This window comes from Otolemur garnettii, unplaced genomic scaffold, assembly GCF_000181295.1.
Source record: "Otolemur garnettii isolate 467f Iridium unplaced genomic scaffold, OtoGar3 scaffold00006, whole genome shotgun sequence".
In the NCBI taxonomy this organism is placed as follows: domain Eukaryota; kingdom Metazoa; phylum Chordata; class Mammalia; order Primates; family Galagidae; genus Otolemur; species Otolemur garnettii.
The window spans coordinates 34,907,388-34,931,019 of NW_003852401.1; the positions used below are offsets into that span (position 1 = coordinate 34,907,388).

Genomic DNA, 23,632 nt, shown 5'->3' on the forward strand with positions numbered 1-23,632 from the left:
TGCCTCAGGTGACTGCGGAGAATTTCTGCTTTGAACCGGACCAATAATTTCAGTCCTGGTTCCAATCCATGAAGCCACTGGACTGGGAGGACAGCCACAACTTCTCCCGTGAGCTGGAGCCACCATTGGAATAGGCCAACAACAACAACAGGGCCCGGGAGACCTGTCCTGGACTGTGTCCACATTGGAGTGACCTTGATTGATTCTCCCCCGCCACTCCCTTAAGGCACCCTTGGTTTCTTCCCCCCTTCCAGCCCCTTGAAACATGTTTATTGTCTCCACCCTTCTACTCCCTTTTCCTGCTCCTCACCCCTGGTTTTGACTTCAAGTAATAAATAGATATTACATATTGTTAAAGAAAAAAAAAGAATCGTGGAGCACATTGAATCCTATAATGGCATAAATGTATTTATGATCTATGTATGAATGATTCCATTAAAAAAAAAAAAAGAATCGTGGAGCAATTGTAATGAACAGGACAAATACCCGAACACTAAAAATAAGTAACTATTGTCTCAAATTTCAAAAGAAGGGAAAAAGTGAGTTTTGAGATAGAACTTGAGAAAAGATGTATATTATTTCCAAAATAGATCTAGCACAACTCCCTTGTAAAAAGAAGTAGCAAACACCAGAAATTATCACTGCTTCATTAAAAGCAAATGATGTTGGAAACGTCACTTTCTTTTCCATTCATTCAGCCAGCCATATTTCTGGAGTGCCTGACAGGTGGCAGGTTCTATTCTAAGCACCGGGGGTAGAGTGATGAAGAAGACAAACCAAACTTCTGCTTTCCTGGAGGTTATATTCCCAGAAGTGGAGGCAGATACAATGAAATCAGTTACATACATAAAGAGAAGGTATTTTTGGATAGAGAAAAAAGATGGTAAGATGAAGAGAAGGCAGTGAGATAAAACAGGGTTGTCAATGCTGGCATGAGTGACATTGCTGTGGAGGGTGCTCTTGTCCATTGTGGGATGCTGAGCCTCTACTGTTAGATGGCAGTAGCACGCGCCCTTGTTGTGACAACCAAATGTCTCCAGACATTTGTAAATATTCCCTGCTGGTTCAGCACCAGCAGTTCTCATAAGGGGAGACCCAATCCTGGCCTGACTTTTTCACAGGCTTTGTTCCAGAAGATCCCTCACATAGATCTTGGAAACAGATCCTCTAACATAATTCCGTACACTGTCAGGATACTTTTTAGAAGCTGCAGTTTCACCATTCTACAGTTAAGCCAGCTATGCTGAGTAACTTCCAGTTGCTTCTCCAGGTCCTTTCTCCTATATTCTCTCTTTTTTTTGAGACAGAGCCTCAAGCTGTTGCCCTGGGTAGAGTGCCGTGGCATCACAGCTCACAGCAACCTCCAGCTCCTGGGTTTAAGCCATTCTCTTACCTCAGCCTCTGAAATAGCTGGGACTACAGGTGCCTACCACAATGCCCAGTTATTTTTTGGTTGTAGTTGTCATTGTTGTTTGGCAGGCCCGGGCTGGATTTGAACCCACCAGCTCTGACGTATGTGGCTGGCACCTTAGCTGCTTGAACTACAGGTGCCAAGCCAATTCTTATACTGGTACCTTCTCATTCTGCTTTCTGCACTGGAGTTATTCTCCACCCCTCCCCCAACCAAGGAAGCTATGCCACTAGCTTTGATGTTTCAAGGTTCCATCTGGAGAAGCACCTTGGATTTTTTTCTTCAAACTAGACGCCAACAAAACACAAATGGGTCCCTGTGTGGGTGTTCCTCCCACAGGACAGCTGAGTTGTACTGCCTCATCTTGGCACCATGGCTCTCTCTTGCTGTAAAATCTCTCACCACAAAATACCACATCTATAAATATTTGCAGAACTTAAATAAATATTGAGGGGCTTTAATATTCTCTCTTCCCTTTGGCCTCTGGCCACTCAAGTTGATCCCACATGCCACAGATGCGGAGCAGACCGCTGATGAGACAGCTGTACTTATAGGTCTACAGTGGTGGGAAATATGCGTTCAGGTCTCAAAAGAGCTCAGTAGGTCACAAGATAGTCTTAAGAGTCAGAGACGAGTTCTGGTTCAGTTATTCTCAAAATATCTCATTGGAAACCTTGCTATTATACTTCATGTGCCTCTCATGGGTTCTATGGGAGAATAAGAATGAATACACCAACCTATAGAAGAAGCTCAAGAAAAACACATTTTGGCAGCTGTGTTTCATTGGCAAGCACTGGGCCAGAAGTGAGAAGGCTTAAGCTTAATTTCCAACTTCACCACATTCTCATTTTTGGATGACATTAAACAGTTCATTTATTAAGTGAGTTGTTCATCTGGCTAGGAAATGGGAATAGTAAAATTTTCCCTGTCTGTCTCAAATGGCAATTGAGTGGACTGAAGAAAATAATATATTTGTCAACCTGTAATCATTTGTCAACCTTATTATTGAAAGTCTGTTCTAGGTAAGGATGACCAGAAATGCAGAGATGGAAGGGGGTAGGGAAGGGAAACCAGAGAGAAAGTAAAGAGCAGAAATAAAAAATGAGAAAGAAGAGAAGGAAGGAAACTAGGTCCTGAATTAAATTCCAAATTCAAAGGACTTTTAATGGTATTTTATTATCATCACCAACTCATCAAGAATCAAATGTACTTACAAAAATAAATTAACACAGACTCACTGCCAAGTTTGGTCTTCAAGGTTTGGTAATGGGAAAAGACAGAAAATTGTGAATAAACAAGGGAAAGTTGGAGTTAATGGAGTATCATCTTACCTCTGAGAAAGGGCAAATGTTCTGAACTGGGATACAACACAAAAAACCTTATTCTTCTCAGAGTTCACACCACCCAACATTGAGAGAAAGAGTCTATGGATTTTTTATCTATTTCTCATTTTCAACATTCATGTGGGCAAAAGACCCAGTGTACTAACTCTCCAACCGTAAGTAATAGACTGAACTCAGAAGGTCACATGAAAATCAACAATGTCATCCACACACAGAAATATGAGTTCTTTTCCATAGTATTATCAGACAGGGGAAAAGGCAAAAAATTTTACAAATTTAATATGAAACCATGCATTGGGCTTACCATAAAAACTAATGTGGAGTATGAAATATTCTGTGCTTGGAAGTCATTTTTATTTTAGAGAGTACTGAAAGCCTCACTTCATAGAGCCGGGAAACAAGATAACTCCACAAACATCAAGGTAGGTTACTTCTACTTTTATTTTATTTATTTATTTATTTTTTTTTTGAGACAGAGTCTCACTCTGTTGTCCCAGTCTAGAGTGAGTGCCCTGTGTCAGCCTAGCTCATAGCAACCTCACAATCCTGGATTTAAGCAATTCTCCTGCCTCAGCCTCCTGAACAGCTGGGACTACAGGCACCCACCACCATGCTTGCCTAATTTTTCTATTGCAGTAGAGTCAGGGTCTTGCTTTCACTCAGGCTGGTCTTGAACACATGCACTCAGGTGATCCTCCCACTTTGGCCACCCAGAGTGCTGGGATTACAGGCATGAGCCACTGCATCTAGCTGGTTACTTCTAAATACTCTGTTTCAAAAGTACATGTGACAACTCCCTCTCCTATTTCCTCCTCTCTCCCCTCAGCCCTTCACTCCTCCGCTCATCCCATATGTGTCTCTGAAGGTTAGGTAAGTAGTATCAGTCCTCTTGGAAATGATTTCCTGTTATCACCTTATACAACTATTTCTTTGTCTATACCCACAGAAACAAAATACACTTGTATATTGATTAATACTTTATAATTCAGACAGATGGTAAAGTTAAACATTTTAATGGTTTAATGCTAGCTTAGTGTATAGGTCAGGCTTTTGACTGTAACCTATAACCGTTAATGTTATGTGTCAACTTACCTAAGCTATAGTACCCAATTATTTGGTCAAATACCAGTTTAGATGTTATTGTAAAGGTAGTTTTTAGATGTGATTAACAATAAAATCCACAGACTTTCAGTAAAGCAAATTATACTTCATAATGTGGGTGGGCCTTAATCAATTGAAGGTTTGATAATAAAGTCTTGGCAATGCCAGCTGCATACACCCAGGGTGGCAGGTTCAAACCCAGCCCGAGGCCAGCTAAATAAAAAAAGTAGCCAGGCATTGTGGCGAGCGCCTATAGTCCTAACTACTTGGGAGGGTGAGGCAAGAGAATCGCTTAAGCCCAAGAGTTTGAGGTTGCTGTGAGTTGTGCTGCCATAGCACTCTACCAAAGGTGACATAGTGAGACTCTGTCTCTAAAATAAACAAACAAATAAATAAATAAATAAAGTCTGAAGTTTTCTGAGGAAGGAATTCTCCTCAAGACTGAAATGAAGAAACCTATCTGACTTTCTGCTACCCTGCAGAATTTCGATGCAAGATTGCAATATTGACTATTGTCTGAGTCTCAAAGCTGCCAGCCAGCCCTAAGATTTTGCTCTGGCCAGCTCCCATAATTGCATGAACCAAATTCCTAAAACCCTCTCAATAGTTAGCTAGGAATTAATGAAGGAAGGAAGGAAGTGGAGAAGGGTGAGGAGGGAGAGAGGGAAGGAAGGACTACACATACAGATATCTCCTGTTCTGTTCTTCTGAACAACCCTGACTAATACATACGCAAATTTCCCCCTTTCTTCACACATCATTCTTACACCTATGGTTTTTTTGTTTAATAAACATCTAAATGTTTCATTATTTTAAGAAAGGCTTGTTTGCTGCAGATGCCCCAGAGGATACTCTTTGTGACCAGGTAGGACAGATCAGGCATATCCATCAGTGTCTGAGGGTATTGGTATCTGATCCTCTGCTGGACCAGTCTATAGCGGCAGGATGACCAAGGTGTTGGCAAAGGTTGCTGGGGAGATTGATTCCAGGCAACATGAATGAAGTACTGAAAACCTCAAGGCAAAAAGATTATCTTATCTTCTAGCTTTAGTGACAAGTTTTGTTGACTAGAGTCAGTAGGTGGAATATGAGGAGAAAGGCATCATTCTAATGCTTTTTCAGGCTTTGAAAATGTAGCTTACTACTTTCAAAATAGTTTAGGGTGAGGCTGTGGGAGGGTAGAGAAAAAGCTGATTTGTAGCTGATGGATCATATTGCACATACTACGAACCTGCTTTGTTTGATGTAGAGGTTTTCTTAAATTTTTTGGTATTGATTTTTGGATATTCTCTGCTATAGGCAAATTATATGTCAGAAGATGTTTTCAGATTCTCTTTCAGAAAATATGGCTATCTCACTATATTGCTTCTGTGATTCCCTTTCTGTCTCCATGATTTTCTTAACCTTATTCTTCCCTGTTCGCTTGGCTGGCCTCTTACCCTCTTCCTTGCTTTTCTAAATATGACTTTCCTTTAATGCCCATCTCTAATTGTACCTGTCAGAGTTACGGTATGACTTCTTGTGGGCCCTTGGCATTTCCGCTTTCATGGGCCTCTTCGATCATTAAAAACATTTTAAAATTTATTTTACAATTGTGTTGGTGTACAGACAAACATCCATAAGGTGATAATAATTATTTTTTTGACTCAAAAAAATTAAAACATTTTCCCAGACTCCTTAAGGTATTGTGGGCACACAGAAGGCGCTTTGCCCTCTCTGTCTGATGGCTAACAGGCCGTCCCTGGTCCCTGCTTTATAAAGGAGCCCTAAACAGACATCTCTCCTTTTATTTCCTCACTTGTATAATTCTTACCTCACAGTTACTATTGTAACATGAGACAGTGCATATAAAGTTCCCAGCAAGTGCTCCTAATTGGTGGGTATGTATATTTAAGACTTACTATCATCTGCCTTTTCATATATGTCTAACTCTAATTTAATTAAACTGTAAATGCCTAGAGGCCTGGGAGTATGTTTTAAATCAATGGTCGTCAAAACTTACTGAGCATCAGGAACTGCCCTGGGAGGTCTGGGGTGGGGCTGGTGAATTGCATTTCTCTTTCTTTTCTTCCTTTCTTTCCTTTCTTTTCCTTCTTTCCTTCTACAGTGTCTAACTAAGTCACCCTGGGTAGAGTACCATATCATCATAGCTCACAGCAACCTCAAACTCTTGGGCTCAAACCATCATCTTGCTTCAGCCTCCCAAGTAGCTGGGACTACAGGCACCCACCACAATGCCCCACTGCTTTTAGAGATGGGGTTTCACTATTGCTCAAGGTGGTCTTCGACTCTCCAGCTCAGGAATCTACCCACCTCAGCTTCCCAGATTGCTAGGATTAGAAGCATTAGCCACTGTGCCTGGCCCCATAATCTGCATTTCTAACAAGTACCCAGGGGGTACTGAAGCTGCTGGTCTGAATACCCCACATAGAAAACCACTGCTTTAGACAAAGCTATATCCTCCTAAAATCTACCATGAAAGAAAACTTTCAAATAACATTCACTGTAATTATTTATGCAGAAGGTAACATAAATGCTGGTAGGAACATTTGCCCCGATCCCATTGTGAGAAAAGTGTTATGATTACGGAGGCTTAATGGAGAGAGATGAGCAAAGAAACCTCGTTGAAAGAAAAGGTGCTGGTGACACAATTGAAGACTGACTGTCATCTGTTGGATTTCAGGGGCGTGTGCAAAATGCAGCGAAGAAGCCAAACAATGGCCCCGCCAAGTCAAGGCTGCCTGCATTGTGAGCTCAATCTGTAACTGTGCCAGCAGGGCTGCTGGGATCCGTCTGCTGCTCTCTTTCTGATAACAGATCTGGGGTCTCTCTGGAAGGAAATAGCTTGACAGGAAGAAAGAAAGATAGGGCTAACTGAAAATGTCTGGACTCACGAAACTGCACTTGAATGTGCGATAGCACTTTCTGAACCCTCAGTAAACTCTGCTATTCTCTCTGTTGTCTCTGTTCCTTTCATCAAGAAATGTAATTTGTGAATGCCAAAGCTCTGCTGGTCACATTCTGTTTCCACAGAAATTAAGTTCACAGAATTGAATACTGCAGGAAGGCTCGAGATCTTCCAGCCCAACCCACTAATTTTATGGATGAGAACACTGAAGCCTGGGGTTAATCCTAAAATATAGAAGCCAGAACGGTAGGGCCAGACTGCAATCCAGCTTGACTCACAGTGGGTATGTGATGTGTGGAGTCCTTTATGCTCCCAAACCGAGTTAGAAAAAGATATCTTTTCTCTACTGCATTTTAAGGAGGAAACAAAAATTTCCCCCTTCACTTCAGTGACTTTTCACAATTTGTCCTTTTCATAGTTTGAAGAAAGGAGGGCTTTATAGGGGGCAAATTAAGAGAACGGAAGAATGTTAAACAGTTCCAGCAGAGCCTGAAAGCTTGAGGGCAGTAATGACATACATCCTAGTCGCTGGTATATCATATGCTCATTGGCTACCCTGAAACATGGCACGGAGCAAATTATCAAAAAACAATATAGTTGAGTGAATAAATGGGTCAGTGAATGAAGGAATGATTGAATCACTGATGTGAAGAGCGTTTGCCAATTTTATAGCCAATTGGGTCATAAACGTTTCACACTAACACGTGGAGCCTGTGTGGAGTCTCCTTATCTCCACTCGTGAGTTAGCTGCTTACGTAAAACCAGAAAGCACCGCTGTTTCTGCGAGACAGGAACCAGATTGTGTCAGAAGCGTGTCAGCCAGGAAAGTGTGAGCTTTGGAAATGGAAAGCTTTGAATCCCAGAGTTCACTCGGGTTACTTAATTCTAGACAAGATATAGAACCCTTTGAGCCCTTGAGTCTTTCAGTTCTACCCCATCCTTTGATCCCCTCAAGCCCTGTATAAGGTTTAAATGAGATAACACGTGCCAACTGCCTTGCACATAGTAGGGTCTGATTAAGTAACAAACGCCACAGCCGTCCATTTCTACATGCCTGTTTAAAAGGCACATAGATACTGAAGTAGGCGGGAAAGGGAGTCAGGAGGGTAGATAAAAGTTTAGATGGAAATGGAAGGGCATTTTTCAGGTGAAAATGTGCACGCATCATCCTTGGGCTTACAATTGTCTAGTCACTGCTCTTAGTGACGGGGTGCCTCACAATACGTCTGAGCAAAGCAAGTGTCATCCAGGTATTCTTCATAGTCCATAACCCCTCATCAATCTCCAGGCTTCTAAATTAAATGATTTTTAGGAAAAAATGAATCCAACATTTTGCTTACCCATTTGATCTTGGTTTCCTGGTTCTGGGCTCAAGGAACTCAGTCTCCTCCTCCATTTCCGTGTCAGGGAGCATGTTTTTCTGAGAAGGCTGTGGTGAAAGCATTTCCCATTCATTGTCATGGGTGACAGGCTGCAGTATAACAGCATCCGGGCTGGCCCTGCTGCGGCTCTTGTTCTTCCGTGATTGGCTGATCAGACCAGAAGCTTCCTCTAGTGCTGAAGATTCCGGAGGCTTTATTTCTCCCAAAACTTGCATCTGGGGGGTCCTGTTCATGCCGAGATCGGGGAATGGCTCCACAGTCTTGCCAGGCCATGCAGTCCCTGCATCCCTGGCTTCTTCTGACGAAAGATTGCCAGCCTCACCATGGCCCACGACCATCCAACTCTGATCTTGCACAGGGCTCTCAAATGATAATCTCTCATCATGTTTGGAAAATATTCTCTCTGCAGAATGATCTTTTCTTTCATTTAAGGAAGCAAGCTGACACGTGTCTGGGAAGCTTGCTAATTGAGTTTTAGGCAGCCTCATTTCCTCGGAACCTGTATACGACTCTTCTAATTCAGAGGTGCTTGGTCTTGCTTCACAGGCCTCTGGCTTCAAGGGTAAATTTTCTTCATGGTTTACAAGAATGTAATCCATGTGCAGGACGTGATTATCTCTATTCTTCTCTGTGCATCTTTCCTCCTCGTGTTTGAATTTTATCTGTTCAGGCTCTTGGGTAAGAATTATCTTTTCTTCTTCCAACTCTGATATTTCCTTGCTGGCACCTAGAAGTGGAAGTGGAAGGTGAGAAGAAGACAACCAGAATTAATTAACACATTATGTGGTTTGTGATCTTTGCAAACGATCTTCTGAAAAGAGGTAACTTAAGAAATATTTTTATTTTGTAGAGCTTTAACTTTCTCGTACACTATCAGGGATAGGCATCACATGCACATTACATGTAGATTTTTACTGCTGCTATACATAATCCAATTAGGCGTGACCTGCAAATGTGGTTAGTTCCTCTCTACCCTTATTGGTAAGAAGAATGTGTTTTACAAATGCACTGGTTTAATCAAAGCAGCTGTTTGGAGGATAGAGAAATGGGTCTTACCATTTGGTGGTCCTATGTCTCCACCTGCTGGTGAATCAGAATTATTGGTTTCTACTTCCCAGTCAAAGTTTGATGGAGACAAAACAGTGGATCCTGTTTCTACAGGCAAAGAAACCGACTCAGGGTCTTCCTCAATGTGCAGCACAACCAGCTGGGGTCCAGGCTGTCCGTTTGGGGTCTCAGCATTGTTTCCCTCATTGTTTTGATCAGGAAGAGCAGAAAGGACTATCTCTGCTGCTTTGCTCCCCGGAGACTCATCCTCTGGTGACCCAGCTTCCTCTGCTGTTTCAGTACCATGGGTAGGTTCTGTGAGATAGGACAGATCAAAGGGAGGTGTGTACGGTGTCAGCGACCGCTTCAGAGCATCTTCCTCCAAAGGAGGGTCCCCACCATAGAGGAAGTGTTCAGGCTCCTTCATGAAATCTTCATCAATGTTCTGGCCCATTACTTCACATTCAAAATCACCCCATGAGGCTTCTGAAGAGCAGATATCTTGCTTCCCAAGGTCCCCATCGACTGGGGTTTCGGGGTGGCCTTCTGACAATGTCAGTTTACTCATGTCATCTATTGTCCCGGTGGACGTGTTGAGACCAGAGGCATCGCTGAAACTGTGATCAAAGGCAGCTTCGCTTACATCCAGACACGTGTCTGAGGCTAACAAAGCATCAGTAACCATGGCAGGATTCTCAGAAGCAAAAGGTGGTTCACCACCAGACAAGGCTTCTGCACCTGTCTGACTCTCCGGAGACAAGCCCTCTGATAGCCAAGAAGCACTTCCTTCCACAGGTGTCTCTTGCTGAGTAACAAAAATGCTGGTTCCCATATTTTCCATCCTTGGGCTTGTTCTGTCAACAGGTTCCAAAATCGGTGCTAGATCTGGACTGGTTCCTATCTCTGATGCTTTTAAACCTGGATTCTTGTCACCATTTATTTCAGAAGCGTCAGGAGAACCTTTCTCGGCAGCACGCTGGGAGAAGCAATTTATGTTTGCTTGATCGCCAATTGGAGGCAATGGAATCGCATTTTCAGAATAGAGTTTGGGACTGTAGGGGACAAATTCCTGCCCGGGCTCCTGACTTGGCTCCTCTTCGTTCTCTGGCTCAGTGAGATAAAGCTCTCGGGGCCCCTCTTCAGGTCCCGTGAAGGCACTGATGTGCTGCTCGTACTCCTGCTTCGCCTCAGAGTCGTGACATACATCAGGGCTGCGGGAAGCCTGAGAGTTGTCGTCACGCTCACAGTGCGTCAGTAGATCAGGGTTCCCACCATCTGCTTTCAAACTGAAGGGCTGTCTCGCATCCGTCCACAAGTCAGGTGAGGCTGAGGCCAACTGCCCACTCTCTTGAAAGTTGTCATGCAAAATATCTGGCACAAAGGTAGCTTGGGGGCCCTTACTGGGGCTAGAGCCATCCCAGTCAGAGTCTGAATTCCTTATCAATTGGGTGGGAGAACTGACAGCAGGGAAATTTTCGGTGGCAACGCTCAAATTTGTCACTTCACCGAGGCATGATTGTTCTTGCTCCCGCCAATTGGTTTCAGTAGTTGGAACAATAGATAAAACACAGCCATTTTCACTGGTGTGAGTAAATACTGGGTCTGGTTCATCCCAGACTGACAGCGTGGGACCCTGATGCTGCTCTTGGGTAGGCGTTTCAGAAGTGAGTTCATCACCAGCTGAAGGCATGAGGGTTTGTTGTCTAGAGTCATTTCTTTGAATTTGATCCAGTATCACAAGCTGGCTGAACTGATCAGCATCTGGGTCTGGCTGCCTTGGTTGAATGTTCCAAAGCTTGTCACGGGAGCTCTCCCCATCCCTATCCAGAAAGGGTGACTGATGTCCGTCACTGAAAGGATTAGTACAGTGTGTATCCGTGGACTGGGTATCACCCTGAAGGGGCACTCCCCAGGGACCTACATTCTGGTGCCCTGAAGAATTCATCTCTAACACGCCACTGGAGTCAGACAGCTTGCCTTCAGATACACTCTCCGGTGGTCTGTGCTCCCGTGACGAGGCATCCCACCACTCGCTGCTCTCAGCTGAAAAGTCCAGCGTTTCTAGTTTAGAATTACCTTCATTCTCTGGTCCAGTATTGGGAGACACTTGCCATATAACATCTCCTGTCTCCCTTGTTTCTGGAGTAGAGTGTGTCTCCTCCACTGCTGTAACCTGTATCTTAGTCTCCATCAGTGGCGAAAAATTCCAGGGATCAGGGCTGCTTTGTGGGTCATCGCTGCCTGGGTTTGACTTAATCTCATTCTCTGTTGGTTCTGAGCTGCCGGGCTGGTCAGAAAATTCCTCAGACGTGGGATCAGCTGTGGCCAAGAACTTACTGTTCGATTCATTTGATGAATCCCAAACTCTGGGTTCGCTCTGAGCAACGTGGCAAGTGGCCAAAGGGGCCTCTTCCTCCACTGACTCTTCACCACCGTCATCAGAAGCAGAGCTGTTTGAAATGACCTTGGCGTCTTCTGGCTGCACGGTTGCAGGAATGTCACGTTCATTTTCCTCCTGGTGGCTAGCCATTAGATTTCTTTCCTGATGTGCACCTAAATATTCAGAATATTTACCTGTTTCAGGGCTGGATAAAGAGGATAAGGAGTCACCATCAAGGGAGTCATTCCAAATCTCTAAAAATTTAGGAACTTTGTGATCGAAACTCTTTTCAAACTCATCCACTTTGTTTTTCTCTAAATCCTTCCTTTCAGTAATTACTTCTACTTGGCCATCAGTGCTGGTAATTAGTTCAGCTTCTTGGCAATTTTGCTCACTCCAGTTATCTCCGTTCTCTTTCTCATGCTCCGTACGGGGTTGTTCGCCCCAGGAAGGCAATGCAGCTGAAGAATCGTTGAGGTCAGGACTTGAGGCACTTGAATGAGAATACTCAGTAGACGACACACTACCTTTGCCATCATTTCCAGGTGAACTCACTCCTGGAAGACTGTTCTCGGTCTCCTTAACTTCAAGATTGTCAGTTATCTCAGAACTTGTGCAACTGACCTGCACATTACTGTCTAGAGGGCCATCCTGAATGGCAAGGCTTTGGGGAAATTCATGAGGGCGTTCTGCGTTCACTCTCTCTAGCTCCAGAATGTTACATTCTTTGGTTTTCTCAAGATCTATTTCAGGGAAGGAAACATTTTTTGTTAGATTTATCTTACTAGAACTATCAGTGGCTGCTCCTGAATTTCTATGACTCATGTGGTACTTTTCATAGGTATCTTGTGCCTGCAGGTTGCCTGTGGATACTTCTGTTTGCACATCACAGTGGTCTCGATTAGAAGGCTCCTTCTCATACTGTAAGACCTTCTCTGGTTCCTCAGTTCGAGGACTGAGAGTGACTGAAAGAGGGCTGATTTTGCCTGATTCGCCACAGATTTCTTGATGTTCAGATGCCACTGGAGAAGAGAGTTCCTGGTCAGTTTGCCCTTTTTCAGAAATCCTCAAGATGCTACCCACCCCAAGGCCTAAGACTTCCTCCTCCTCGGGGCTCCCCCTGGCAGTGGCTCTGCTGGCCTCCTTCTCACTTTGTCCATAGCTATGACCTTTCCATGCAAAATGCCCTGGATTCTCAAGCGTGGTCGCCAAGGGCACCATATCACTTTGCAGGGTCTCCCTCGGTGTTTCCTGGCGGTCAAGAAGAGGGGTAAGTGCTCCTGACTCACTGGTTCCAGAGGCTTCCGGCACATCTGGGGTGCAAGTACCCTTAGCATTTGCGGCAAGGCTGGTCATTTCGGGAGGTAATTTGCTTTGTTCTGAATCTATAAAGTCTGATGAACCGGGTAATATGAGTGAGGACATGTCTTCATCTCTCATGACGGAATCCCAAATGCTGTTGGTGACTAGCTGTCCACTTTTCTCATTCGGCTCCTGGTATTGGTTGGGAGTGGCGTCCCTGGTGTGCTCAGCAGAGGCAGGGACTTCCCAGTCTGCCTGGTTAGCTTCCTGATACTCCGTGCCCCAGGGTTCCAGCTGTCTCACTGAAAATCGGGTTTCCGGTTCTGAGCCATCAGCCACATAGCCTTCTTCTTGGCCATCGCTGGTGATCGCCACACCGCCGCTACAGTCATCCCAGTCCAGATCATTGTCCATATCTGAGATGGTGGCCGTGGACTGCGTGTCCTCCAGGATCACTCTGTTCCACAAATCCAGCGTGTCGGGGGCCGCCTGCCGTGAGTTGGTGCTGCTGTGCAGAAGTGTCAGCTGCCGGTTTGTCTCGTTGTAAAGCTGCATCATGCTGGGGTCGTCGTAACTGGACTGGCTGCTCTCCCCCACGTCGTCCTCTGCAGAGACGCTCTTACCATCTGCGTGCTCTGTCTTGAGTACATTTTTATCTGGGTCATGAGCAGCATTTACTTCTGAACCATTGTCTGCATGAGGCGAAGCCCACATGTCCAGGTTCCCCGGCCCTGAACTGATCCGATCTCTAGGCGGCTGCCCGGGTGACTGAGGAGGAGTTTCAGCTTCCTGAGCAGTAGAGTGAGCATCTTTCGACTCAAAACCTTCTTCGTTAGCCACTGGCCTGCTTTCAGTTTCTTTCTCATCGCCAGCAAATGTTGGTGAAGTGTAAGAGTCAGAGGTGGAGTAGTTGGTGTCCAAGGGGGAAGGGACCGAATCTTCTCCCATGTTGGATGCACTGTAATCAGGACATTTATAGGATAAGAAGGAATCTTCCCAAGGAGCTAGGACATCAGATGCTCTTTTTTTAATACTCTCTTCAAAAAGATTCCAGGAGTCGACTTTTTCATACACCTTCTCCCTAGTTTTAGGATCTACGAAACCATTGGGATCAGCCTCTGGTGGCTTAGAATTATTCCATGTGTGACCCAGATCAGAACTGGGATTTCCAGATGCTAGGACCTTATCCCTAGAGTTGCTGCTCTTCTTGCCCCACATTTCCGGAGCTGCTTCATTATTTGTTTCACCGGGTGAATTGTCCAGGAGTTCTTCTGAAGAAAAAGAAAACCCACTTTTTGCCATGGCCCACTCATTGGGGTCCCTCACAGAAGGTTTCTCACCACTGGTTGGGTGCAGATTCCAGGTATTTTTTAAAGCGTCATCATTATCTTCTTTACCAAAGGCACTCCAGCCTGAGAATGCTGCTGTAGCTGCTGGTTCACCATCATCCGTAGGATTTCCCCATGGCTCAGGCATCGCTGTGGGAGAGTGACCCGAATGCCACAGAGCAGCAAAGTCTTCTATCAGGTGGTTTGTTCCCCGAGGAGAAGCATCTGGCAAATGCGATTTCTCTGTGGGCAGGTTCTGAAACTGCAAGCTTTCCTCATTTGGGTCTCGATCATCATTGCTACCTAGCTTAGGCTGACCGAATGCAGGCTCCCAGGGATCTGACTTTGGGAATTCAAGACTCTTTGGTTGAAATATAGAATCTGAGGCTCTTCTATCAGCTGAGCTTGACTTAGGATCTTTCCAAGATTCGGGGCTTTGGAAGATGGACTCCTGTCCACTGGAACTCCAAGCATCTGCAATATCTTTGGAGTCAATTTCCAAACCACCCCACCAGCTGCTGCACCGTGCACGGGTCTGAGGTGGCCCCGTGTGACCCATGTTGATTGCTTTTTGAGCCATATCTTCTGGATAGAGTGAGTCTGGTTCTTCAGTAGATGGTGAACTTTCTACAAAGCTATTCATAGGTGTTGGTGGGATTCTCTTTCCAATATTTTTTAGCCTTTCTGGTGAAGGAGAATTATCTCCCACAAAACCTGTCAAGCTCAAATTACTTTCAGAGTTATCTCCAGGACTTTCTTGTCTCTGAGCAAACTCCTCATCAAATTCCACAAGGTTATCTTTGCCAGGCCCCGACAAACGCGAACTGGATGAATGATTACACATGTCGATCCCCATCCCATCAAGCACTTCAGGTCCAGCAGGGAGCTGTCCTTCTGATGAATCACTGCTGGGGAAGAAGTCATCTGCTGGGGAGTAGTCTGCAGAATGGGAAGATGGTTGAGACTGCCCAGAAGCCATAGGAGCTGGGTCAAAGTTGAAGAGGTCAAAGTGTTCACTGGGTTCTCCAGACCGACCATTCTCCTCTGCTACTGCCCCTTCAGGGATGGGGCTATAGGAGTCAAGCCCTGGAAGGAGGCTATGGTGAGGCCCAGCTCCTTCTCCGACTGGGCTGTCATCACTGAGGAAAACTGAGCTCTCCTTAGATGAACGGCTGCTCCTAATGGTGGCCAACCCGCTGTCTGGGCTCACGAGGTCTATGTTGGCGTCCACCTGAGCCTGGTTAGAATCACTGAGATCTGGAGGGTTTTCAATGAAATTCACAGAGCTGGGCTGAGGCTCTATGTCAGAACCATACAGCTCCATAATCCCAGAAGATCCCTGGGAGAGAGGAGCACTGCCTGCCACGGCTTCTGTTGAGGACGTCCGGCTGTTGGAGGCCATCTCCGAACACCTCCTGTTGAGGACTTCTTTGACAAGGAGAACCACCTGATCACAAGTCACTGAAGGGTCCTCCTGCTGGTACACCAGGATCTCATCACAGCCACAGTCATAGGGCTCCAGTTCCAGGCAAGGGTCCTGACACTCTTCCAGCTCACAGCAAATCTGTTGGGAGGCACAGGGGTTTGAGTGAGCACTCAGTTGCTGCACTTGGCAATTTTCCTTCCTTAGTTTTTTAAAACATAAAATTAAAATTAACCTGTGTTTATCTGTTTAAAATGAAACCTCAAAACAATGGAGAACTGTATGACATGAAACATGGAAAGTCCCACTTAACATAACACCAACCCTTTCTCCAATACTATCAAATTGCCTTTGCATTTAACTCAAAATCCAGCTACTCAATTTTAGTGGCTCCCGAAAGTTATGGGTAAAGAGCCACAGCCCAGTTCTGGTCTCATACTGGCCACCCAACACCTAATTCTTTCCTCTGTGTAGTATGATATCATTCAAGAGGAGTGTAAATTAAGTTTCTGAAAAAGTAGAGAAAGCTGGTCGCCAACAAGAACTATGGGCAAACTGTTGGAATGAGGGGAAGTGGGCAGGAGAGAGGCTCCTTTTCAGGGTCGGGCAGCCAGGTCTGCTTTAACCTCTGATGGCCTCATATGGCAAGAGAAGGTAGGAAAGACAAAGAAGCCACCAGGAGCCCAAACAGTGCCAGGCCCCAGCTGTCCCTTTCTGGCCCAGGGAACACAAACACAGAGACAGAGAGACAAGTGACCGAGAGGCAGGGGGCCCTGTGAGGAGGGTCAGTGCCCGGCCAGCAGTGGGGTGTGGCTCTCTGATCTCAAGGAAATATTAGGAGTATTTTCCCTCACTAAGACTTTGAAATGGCCCCCCTGGTGAGCGATGCTGGTGGCTCAAAGAAGTAGGGCGCCAGCCCCATATGTCGGGGGTGGCAGGTTCAAACCTGGCCCTGGCCAAAAAAACTGCCAAAAAAAAAAGTAAAGAAATGGTCCCCCGGGATTAGTGTAGGTAATAATAAAAATAACAATCACCACCACCATCGCTGCCACCACCACCACAGTGAACATCATCACAATAATAATTAACATTTCTTGAGTGCGTTCACATGCCAGGTATGTTTCTAAGGGTTTTACATGATTTATCTCCTTTAATCCTTACAGTATTTCTCTGATAGCACAAGGCAGGGACTGTTTTTATTCCTACTTTATTTACGAGGAAATGAAAACAGAGGAAAGTTAAATAACTTATTCAGAAAGTGAGGAACCCTGAGCTCTGAGCTCAGGGTCTCGGCCCTGTCTGTGTGGCTCCAGATTGAGAGGAGCTGCCTTCAGCTTTTGCTAGTGTGGGGTGGGCTTGGGAGGGTGGTGGTGGTTTGTCTTCTACTTTTGTCTATTTTTAATGAATCAATTTTCAGCTAGGTTAGAAAAAGGGCTGGGCAGCTAAGGGCAATTTGAAAACCACCATATTGGGGGCTTAGGAGGCCTAACTTTCAAATGACCAAAGATGAAATTTAGCTTTGAAACAAACTACAGAATAAAGCATTGAACATGCCACAGGCTGCTGATATAATGCATGTGGGCCAGAGACGCAGGAGCAAAATGTGCCCACAGCAGGAGCAGGGGGTCTTCTGTTTGGCCTCAAGAAAGCAAAGAAAGCCTAACAGAACACAAGGCCATGTGTCAAGAGAGACCGGACGGAGTTGTTGGAGGACAGAAAGAAGGATGTAGAAAAGAAATGAGTAGAGACTTTGCCTCTAGCCTCCCTTGGATGCATGAAGAGTCTAATTCATTCATTTTCTTATTTCCCAGACACCTTGAGTTAAAAAAAACTCAGCTATCAACCTAGAGTATCCAACTAATTACCTAGAGTTTTAGTGCCTAGAGGCAAACTGTCTCTGATTAGCATCTCGGACGACCAGTCCTAAACACAGGACGCAGGGGCTAAACCTGGTCAGGTATCACCAGGGAGTAAACGCTGAAGAAAACAGAAGCCAGAGGAGGACTTGTCTCCACTTGCGGGAGAAAGATCGGATCTTTCACTCCATGGATTCAGTCCAGAAGAGAAATGCTAATGAGAGTAGCATTTAAAAAAGGCCCAGTATGCAAAATACCCCCAATATTTCCTAAAACTCAAATCTCTAAGACCCTGTCTCTTGGGCCAATTTCTCTCTCTCTTGATCTCTGTCTTTGAGGGACAAAGTCTTGCTCTGTTACCCAGGCTAGAGTGCTGTGGCATCATCGTAGCTCACTGTAACCTCAAAATCCTGGGCTCCAGTGATCTTCCTGCCTCAGCCTCCTGAGTAGCAGGGGCTACAGGTATATACCATTATATCTGCTCATTTTGCTATTTTTTGTAGAGACTCATTCTTGCTCAGGCGGGTCTGGAACTTCTGACCCCAAGCAACCCTCCCCTCTCAGCCTCCCCTAGAGTGCTAGGATTGCAGGTGTGAGCCACCTCATGTAGCCACCTATTTCTTAGAAGCCATTAATCTGTTCCTGTCTTGCCATGCATGTTCTGAGAGCCGACTGTTAGGGTTCCCTGAAACCTCCAGGCTCACCTGACTGCAGAGCTCTAAGTTCTCAGAGTACACAGCAATCTGTCGTTTTGGCTGCTGCTCCTCTGATAGGCTGCTGGCGAACAGGATGAGGACGTCAAAACCAAACTTGTCTGCAAATGCTTTTAAATCACTGGTGATGTTGCTGTGAAACAGACAATTCTGAAACAAAAGAAAATTTGATATTAACGTCAAACTTCCCAGCTGTAGGGGTTTTGCCACCAATGTGTCCAGTTTTATGATCTATTAGGACAGATATTAATTATTACAGGAAAGTGAAATAAACACTTTGCTTTGAAAAGGTTGGGAAACTTTTATGTTGTGGCTTCAAATATACTTTGCTTGTTTTCCCATTATGAGGAAGGGAAGAGTTTTTGTCATTATTATTAATAACTGGATGTCTAGAGGGAGGGTGATTCAAGGGATCACCTCTATGGTTTATCTTACAAAGGTACAAGCAAATCTTTCTAAAAGTAGAATATAAACATCTTAACACAATAACTAAGAAAAATGACATGAAGGCTATGTTAACCAGTTTGATGAAAATATTTCAAGTTGTATATGAAAACACCACACTGTACCCCATGATTGCATTAATGTACACAGCTATCATTTAATTAAAATAAAGTAAAAAAAAAAGAATAACTTAGGTAAGGAATAAACATCTTAAACAATTTTACCTAAAATATTCATTCACATAGTTTCTCTGCAAAGTATATTTTTCCCTCCTTTCACTAATAAGATCTACGTAGGAATGTCTGCTATTACCACAGTTTATCACTAGCAAAGTAGGAGGGAGTCATTGTTCTTTTCTATAATTTTGTTTTGCAATGATTATTATTAACTTTGGGCAGAAATTCCTAAGAAGGAACTTAGCTGAGTTTACCGAGTAGTTTTTATTCGGGTGGAGAAATCTGGGAGATTTTACAAAGAACTGGGATATCAGCTTTGCTTGCTCTGTGGGGCAGCTAAAGAGGGATGGATAATGACAGAAAGGACACCCACTACTTCGGAATACCCAGGCCGGTAGCTGACAGTATTCATAGAAAATGCCCCGGCCTCTTGAGTTTTATTAGCTGCAACCAGAACCACTTTGCTACATGGCTGTCTCTCCTCTTTAAAGAAGCACAGGAAAGCCACACGTTAGCCCCTAACATAATACCTGGCGTATATTAGTTGTTCAAGAAATGTTTGGTACATGACTAGAGAGACACGTAGACAAAATCAGCCAATGCTACATAATCTGTACTCCTTCGTCATACTGTACATCCATCATACATACGTACCAGAGCACACGTGGGATCACTGTATATAATCAACTGCTAGTCTTTTGTGCTACTTGATGAAAAATGCCATGTGGTACACTCAAGGGATTTAAAGAATTCTGTTCGTTTTTTTTTTTTTTTTTTTTTTTCTGATTGGAAAAGCAATCAGAATTATGTCTGCTGCTGGCAAGATACTAGGGCAGCAATTTTCAACCAGTGTGCTCGGGCACACTGGTGTGCCGTGAGAGGATCTTTCTTTCTTTTCTTTTTTTTGCAGATTTTTTTGGCTGGAGCTGGGTTTGAACCCACCACCTCTGGCATATAGGCTCAGCGCCTTACTCCTTTGAGCCACTGGTGCCACCCCGCCATGAGAGGATCTTAAGTGTGCCAAAAACATTTTTAAAGATCACTGATTAAATTATTTTCAAAAGAAGTTCAAAGCACAGTAAGTATATATATATATACATATTTATCTATCTATTTATTTAACTCTTTTTTGTTTTTTGATTAACATAATTTAAGTGTGCCATGGAAGGGTAACTATAAGTTCGAGTATACCGTGAAATCAAAAAGGTTAAAGACACTGGGCTAGAGCAACACAGAAATGTGTACCACGGAACGCTGAAAGTGCCACATGCTTCTCCTACGATAGCCCCTATGAAGATCTAAGCAGTGAAGACAGTTGCAGATTTCCCATGCCCTCATTAATGTATTCTTTGACATCTGCGGACTGGGTTTTTGTGGCTTAGACTATTTACCAGTCAGTTCAAACAACCATAATACACATATTTTGATTTTTTTCTCTTGTTTTGGGATTCATTGAGGGTACAAAGAATTATGTTACACTGATTGCGGTTGTTAGCTTAAGTCCCTCTTGTAATTGAATACACATATTTTATAATGCTGCTGAACAGAATCTCAAGGTCAGCGAGGGCCCTTAGAGGGCAGATGGGTGGCCCATTCATCCCCAGCTTCCACAGCTCAAGGAGTCTTTACTGTCTGCTCCGTGACAGCCACTCTCATCAGGTATCTTTTGAGGCCACGGTCCCTTTTTTGGTTATGAGGAATTGCGCATGAGAATCCACAAAATGTCTTAGGATCTATTGCTGACAAACACCAAGGATCTCTGTACTGTCTTGGTAATGACATTTATGTTGTCCAAATATAATAGCTTTGAAAGCATAGGTTCTAAAAAAGAGTACTATCAGCTTTAATGCTTCTTATTTATTTCCCAAATGACACAATAATAATATTGAAGTAGACATTTTTAAAAATTAAAAAGCTAATTCACCTACTTTTTTACTTCTACTAAAAGTTGATATTTAGAGCCTTTTATCCCACCGAACCTCATATTACACACAGGGTGCATTCAGTAGATAACACTAACATTTCAGATTATCACTGGGGACCGATCAAGATCCTCAGTGCTGGACTTTTTGCCATTATGAAGTGTACAAGAAGGTATGGCTCCAAAGGAAAAAACAATGGACAATATCTACCCAGATCTTTTCCCCAGTAACTAAAGTCTTCAGCATAGCAAAGCCTTACAATTTTCCTTTGCAAATACTTCTTTATTATGTATATAAACTTCCAAAATATATTTGTTAGCCCTTGAAACCCCATGACCCAGTCCTTTGGAGTCTCTCAGTGCTATTAGAGGACTTGTCCTGTCTCACATCCTCAGCTTCTTATTCCTCAAACTAGCCTCATCTTAAAAGTCACCATGGAGCGCGTATTCCTCGGCTGATTTGCATTGGGTTCTCATTGAGTGGGTCAGAGATTAGGTCCAAGAATCTGTATTTCCATCATGTCTTTTAAGTGATCTAGTTCCTTTGGGTAACACTGTCTGAGTTTTCCTCTGGGTGATCCCAAATTCCACAGGATCAAATGAAGTACTGATAAAACGGAAAGCCATCTGAATTCATCCAGGCATGTGAGAGAAACAAAAAGACATGTTTAAAACAGACTCAAACAAGTGAATGAGTGAGAATCTTCAGGATTCTGGGAGGAAGAGTATGTTTGTTCTGCTTTTATGCCGGTGCTGTTTGCATAGGAGATAATTTATTATTGTCTTCTAGCTACACAGGGAGTCATGTGCTGCAATGGTTCTTGTGTTGCTGACAAGCTAGGCTGGCCCTGAATAAACAGCACTTCATCATCAACACAACCCAACTGTAGACCCAGGTTGGCACTTTATTCCCCCCATCTGCCTTCTACCTGATAAATTACTGTTTTAGTTACATGTATACAAATACTATTTGTTAATCTGCTCAAATGTCTCCCAAATGTTTTCTCCCACCTTAAATTAAAAATTGTATACATACATATGCATATATCTTCCACTCAATTTGCTAAAGGTTTAGAAAATAAAGGGACCGTCCCCCTTTTAACCTTTTAACCACCACCTCAGACCCCATTGCTGTATGGGGTCATACAGCAATTATAAGCTGTATGACCCCAGCTTATAATTGCTACATGGAATTTAGAAAGTCACTTTCCTAAGCATTGAAATCAGGAATTGATTGGCAAATTCTTGAGCTAATCCCACCAGTTAGGAAGAATGGCAAATGCTCCCTGCCGTAGCCTTTTGTCACGAGTGGTTCCAAAGAGTCAATTATTAAACGTTTTAGGGGTCACTAATCATTGTTTGCCTGAGTAAGTCCTAGTTTTGGAAGGAGTGGGAAGGCCTGGGAATGTGGAGGAGAAAAAGGCTTTGTTATTTCCCAGCCAAAAACTAAGGTGTAGGTACCAAGGGCCCTAAAAAAGTTGATGGTCAAGGAAGCCCAGGGCAAGGAAACAGAAATGATACGGCTCTACTTGAACTAAAAACTGAAACAATGATAGTGATGTCGTGTTCAATAGATTAGTGCACTCGTGGTGCAAGTACACAAGCAAATGCAGTGGGAAATTTCCTTCTTCTCTTGCTCTGAAAAATTTCATCTTCGTGTTACACACTGGTAGCTTTCAGCACAGCATGGGAAACAAAAGAGATTGAAATAATGACTTGTAAACACTGGAGCTCATGAACGTGTGTATTCTTCTTAAATCATCCACACCCCTCACCTTCTGTCATCTTCTCAAACCCTCCTGTCACGTGTCTGGCCCTATCAGTCCACTGAAATTGCTCTTCTTAAAAGTACAATCATTTCCAGGTGTCCAGATCCAAAATCTCTCTCCTGTTCGTACCCTGTTTAACTTCTCCGCAGTATCCCATGATGTCGACCTTCTTCCTTTTCCGAGGGAAACCCTGACTTCCCCCCCACTTCCCGACCCCATGCTCCTTGTCCTTCTCTCCCTGCCTGTGCTGGTCACTTTTCCTGATTTAGCCTCCACCGCTCACTGCCTTGACCTTGTTTCCTTCTCTCTCTCTACATTCTCCTGGGTGACCTCAGCCATCGAGTGGCTTTAAAATCGCCCATCTGCCAGTGAGAGCAGAATCTACACCCATGTGAGATCTCCATGTAGCTGCCTAAGAAACACCTCGAATAAAATGCAGCCACCTCCTTCGCAGCTTCCTCCGTGCCATTACATTTCTGCACCATTCACCCAGTGGTGAAAGCCTAACATCTAGGAATTATTCGGAATTCCTTTTCTACTCCTCACTCTTCACATAACCCATCAGATAATCCTATTATCATTGCCTTTAAAACGAATCTCAAGTCCAGACACTTCCCTAATTCACCCCATTCCCACCTGCCCCAGCCCCCACCGCCGCCATCTCTCCCTGACTCCAGCAGCAGCTTCACAGCTGGTCTGCTATGATCAATTCTCCATCTAGCATCAAGAGGCAGCTTCCCAAAATGTAAATCAAATAATGACACTGTCCTGCTTAAAATGAACTAAACACTTTCTATTATTACTATTATTTACTATTGCTTTTTTTTTCCAAACTGGGAAGAGGAGGGGTTTAATGTCCTCAAGAATAAAATCTGTATAAATCAATAAAGAAGACAAACCAGTAGATAAAAAGTTAGAGAACATAAAAGACAATTTATAATTGGAATACACATGGCCAATAAATATACCCAAACTTATTAAGCAAAGAAATTTTTTGATAAGAAAAATTTTCATTTTTTCTTATTATTGGTAAATATTTCCAGATAGGCAGTCTCATATGCTTTTTTAGAAATATGTTCTAAAGAAATAATCTGCTTTATATATAAAGGTTTGCAGACAAAGCTATTT

At 43.8% G+C, this 23,632-nt stretch overlaps 1 protein-coding gene across 1 annotated transcript in view; it reads right to left on the reverse strand.

Moving 5' to 3' along the window:
• PRUNE2 (prune homolog 2) overlaps positions 1-23,632 on the reverse strand; it is a 207,727-nt gene that overhangs the window by 67,765 nt on the left and 116,330 nt on the right. The window contains exons 6-8 of the mRNA XM_023509030.1: positions 18,186-18,344; positions 9,202-15,766; positions 8,104-8,872 (exon numbers count right to left, since the gene is read on the reverse strand). Of these exons, the coding sequence (XP_023364798.1) occupies positions 8,104-8,872; positions 9,202-15,766; positions 18,186-18,344 (7,493 nt within the window). The remainder of the gene's footprint in view (positions 1-8,103; positions 8,873-9,201; positions 15,767-18,185; positions 18,345-23,632) is intronic.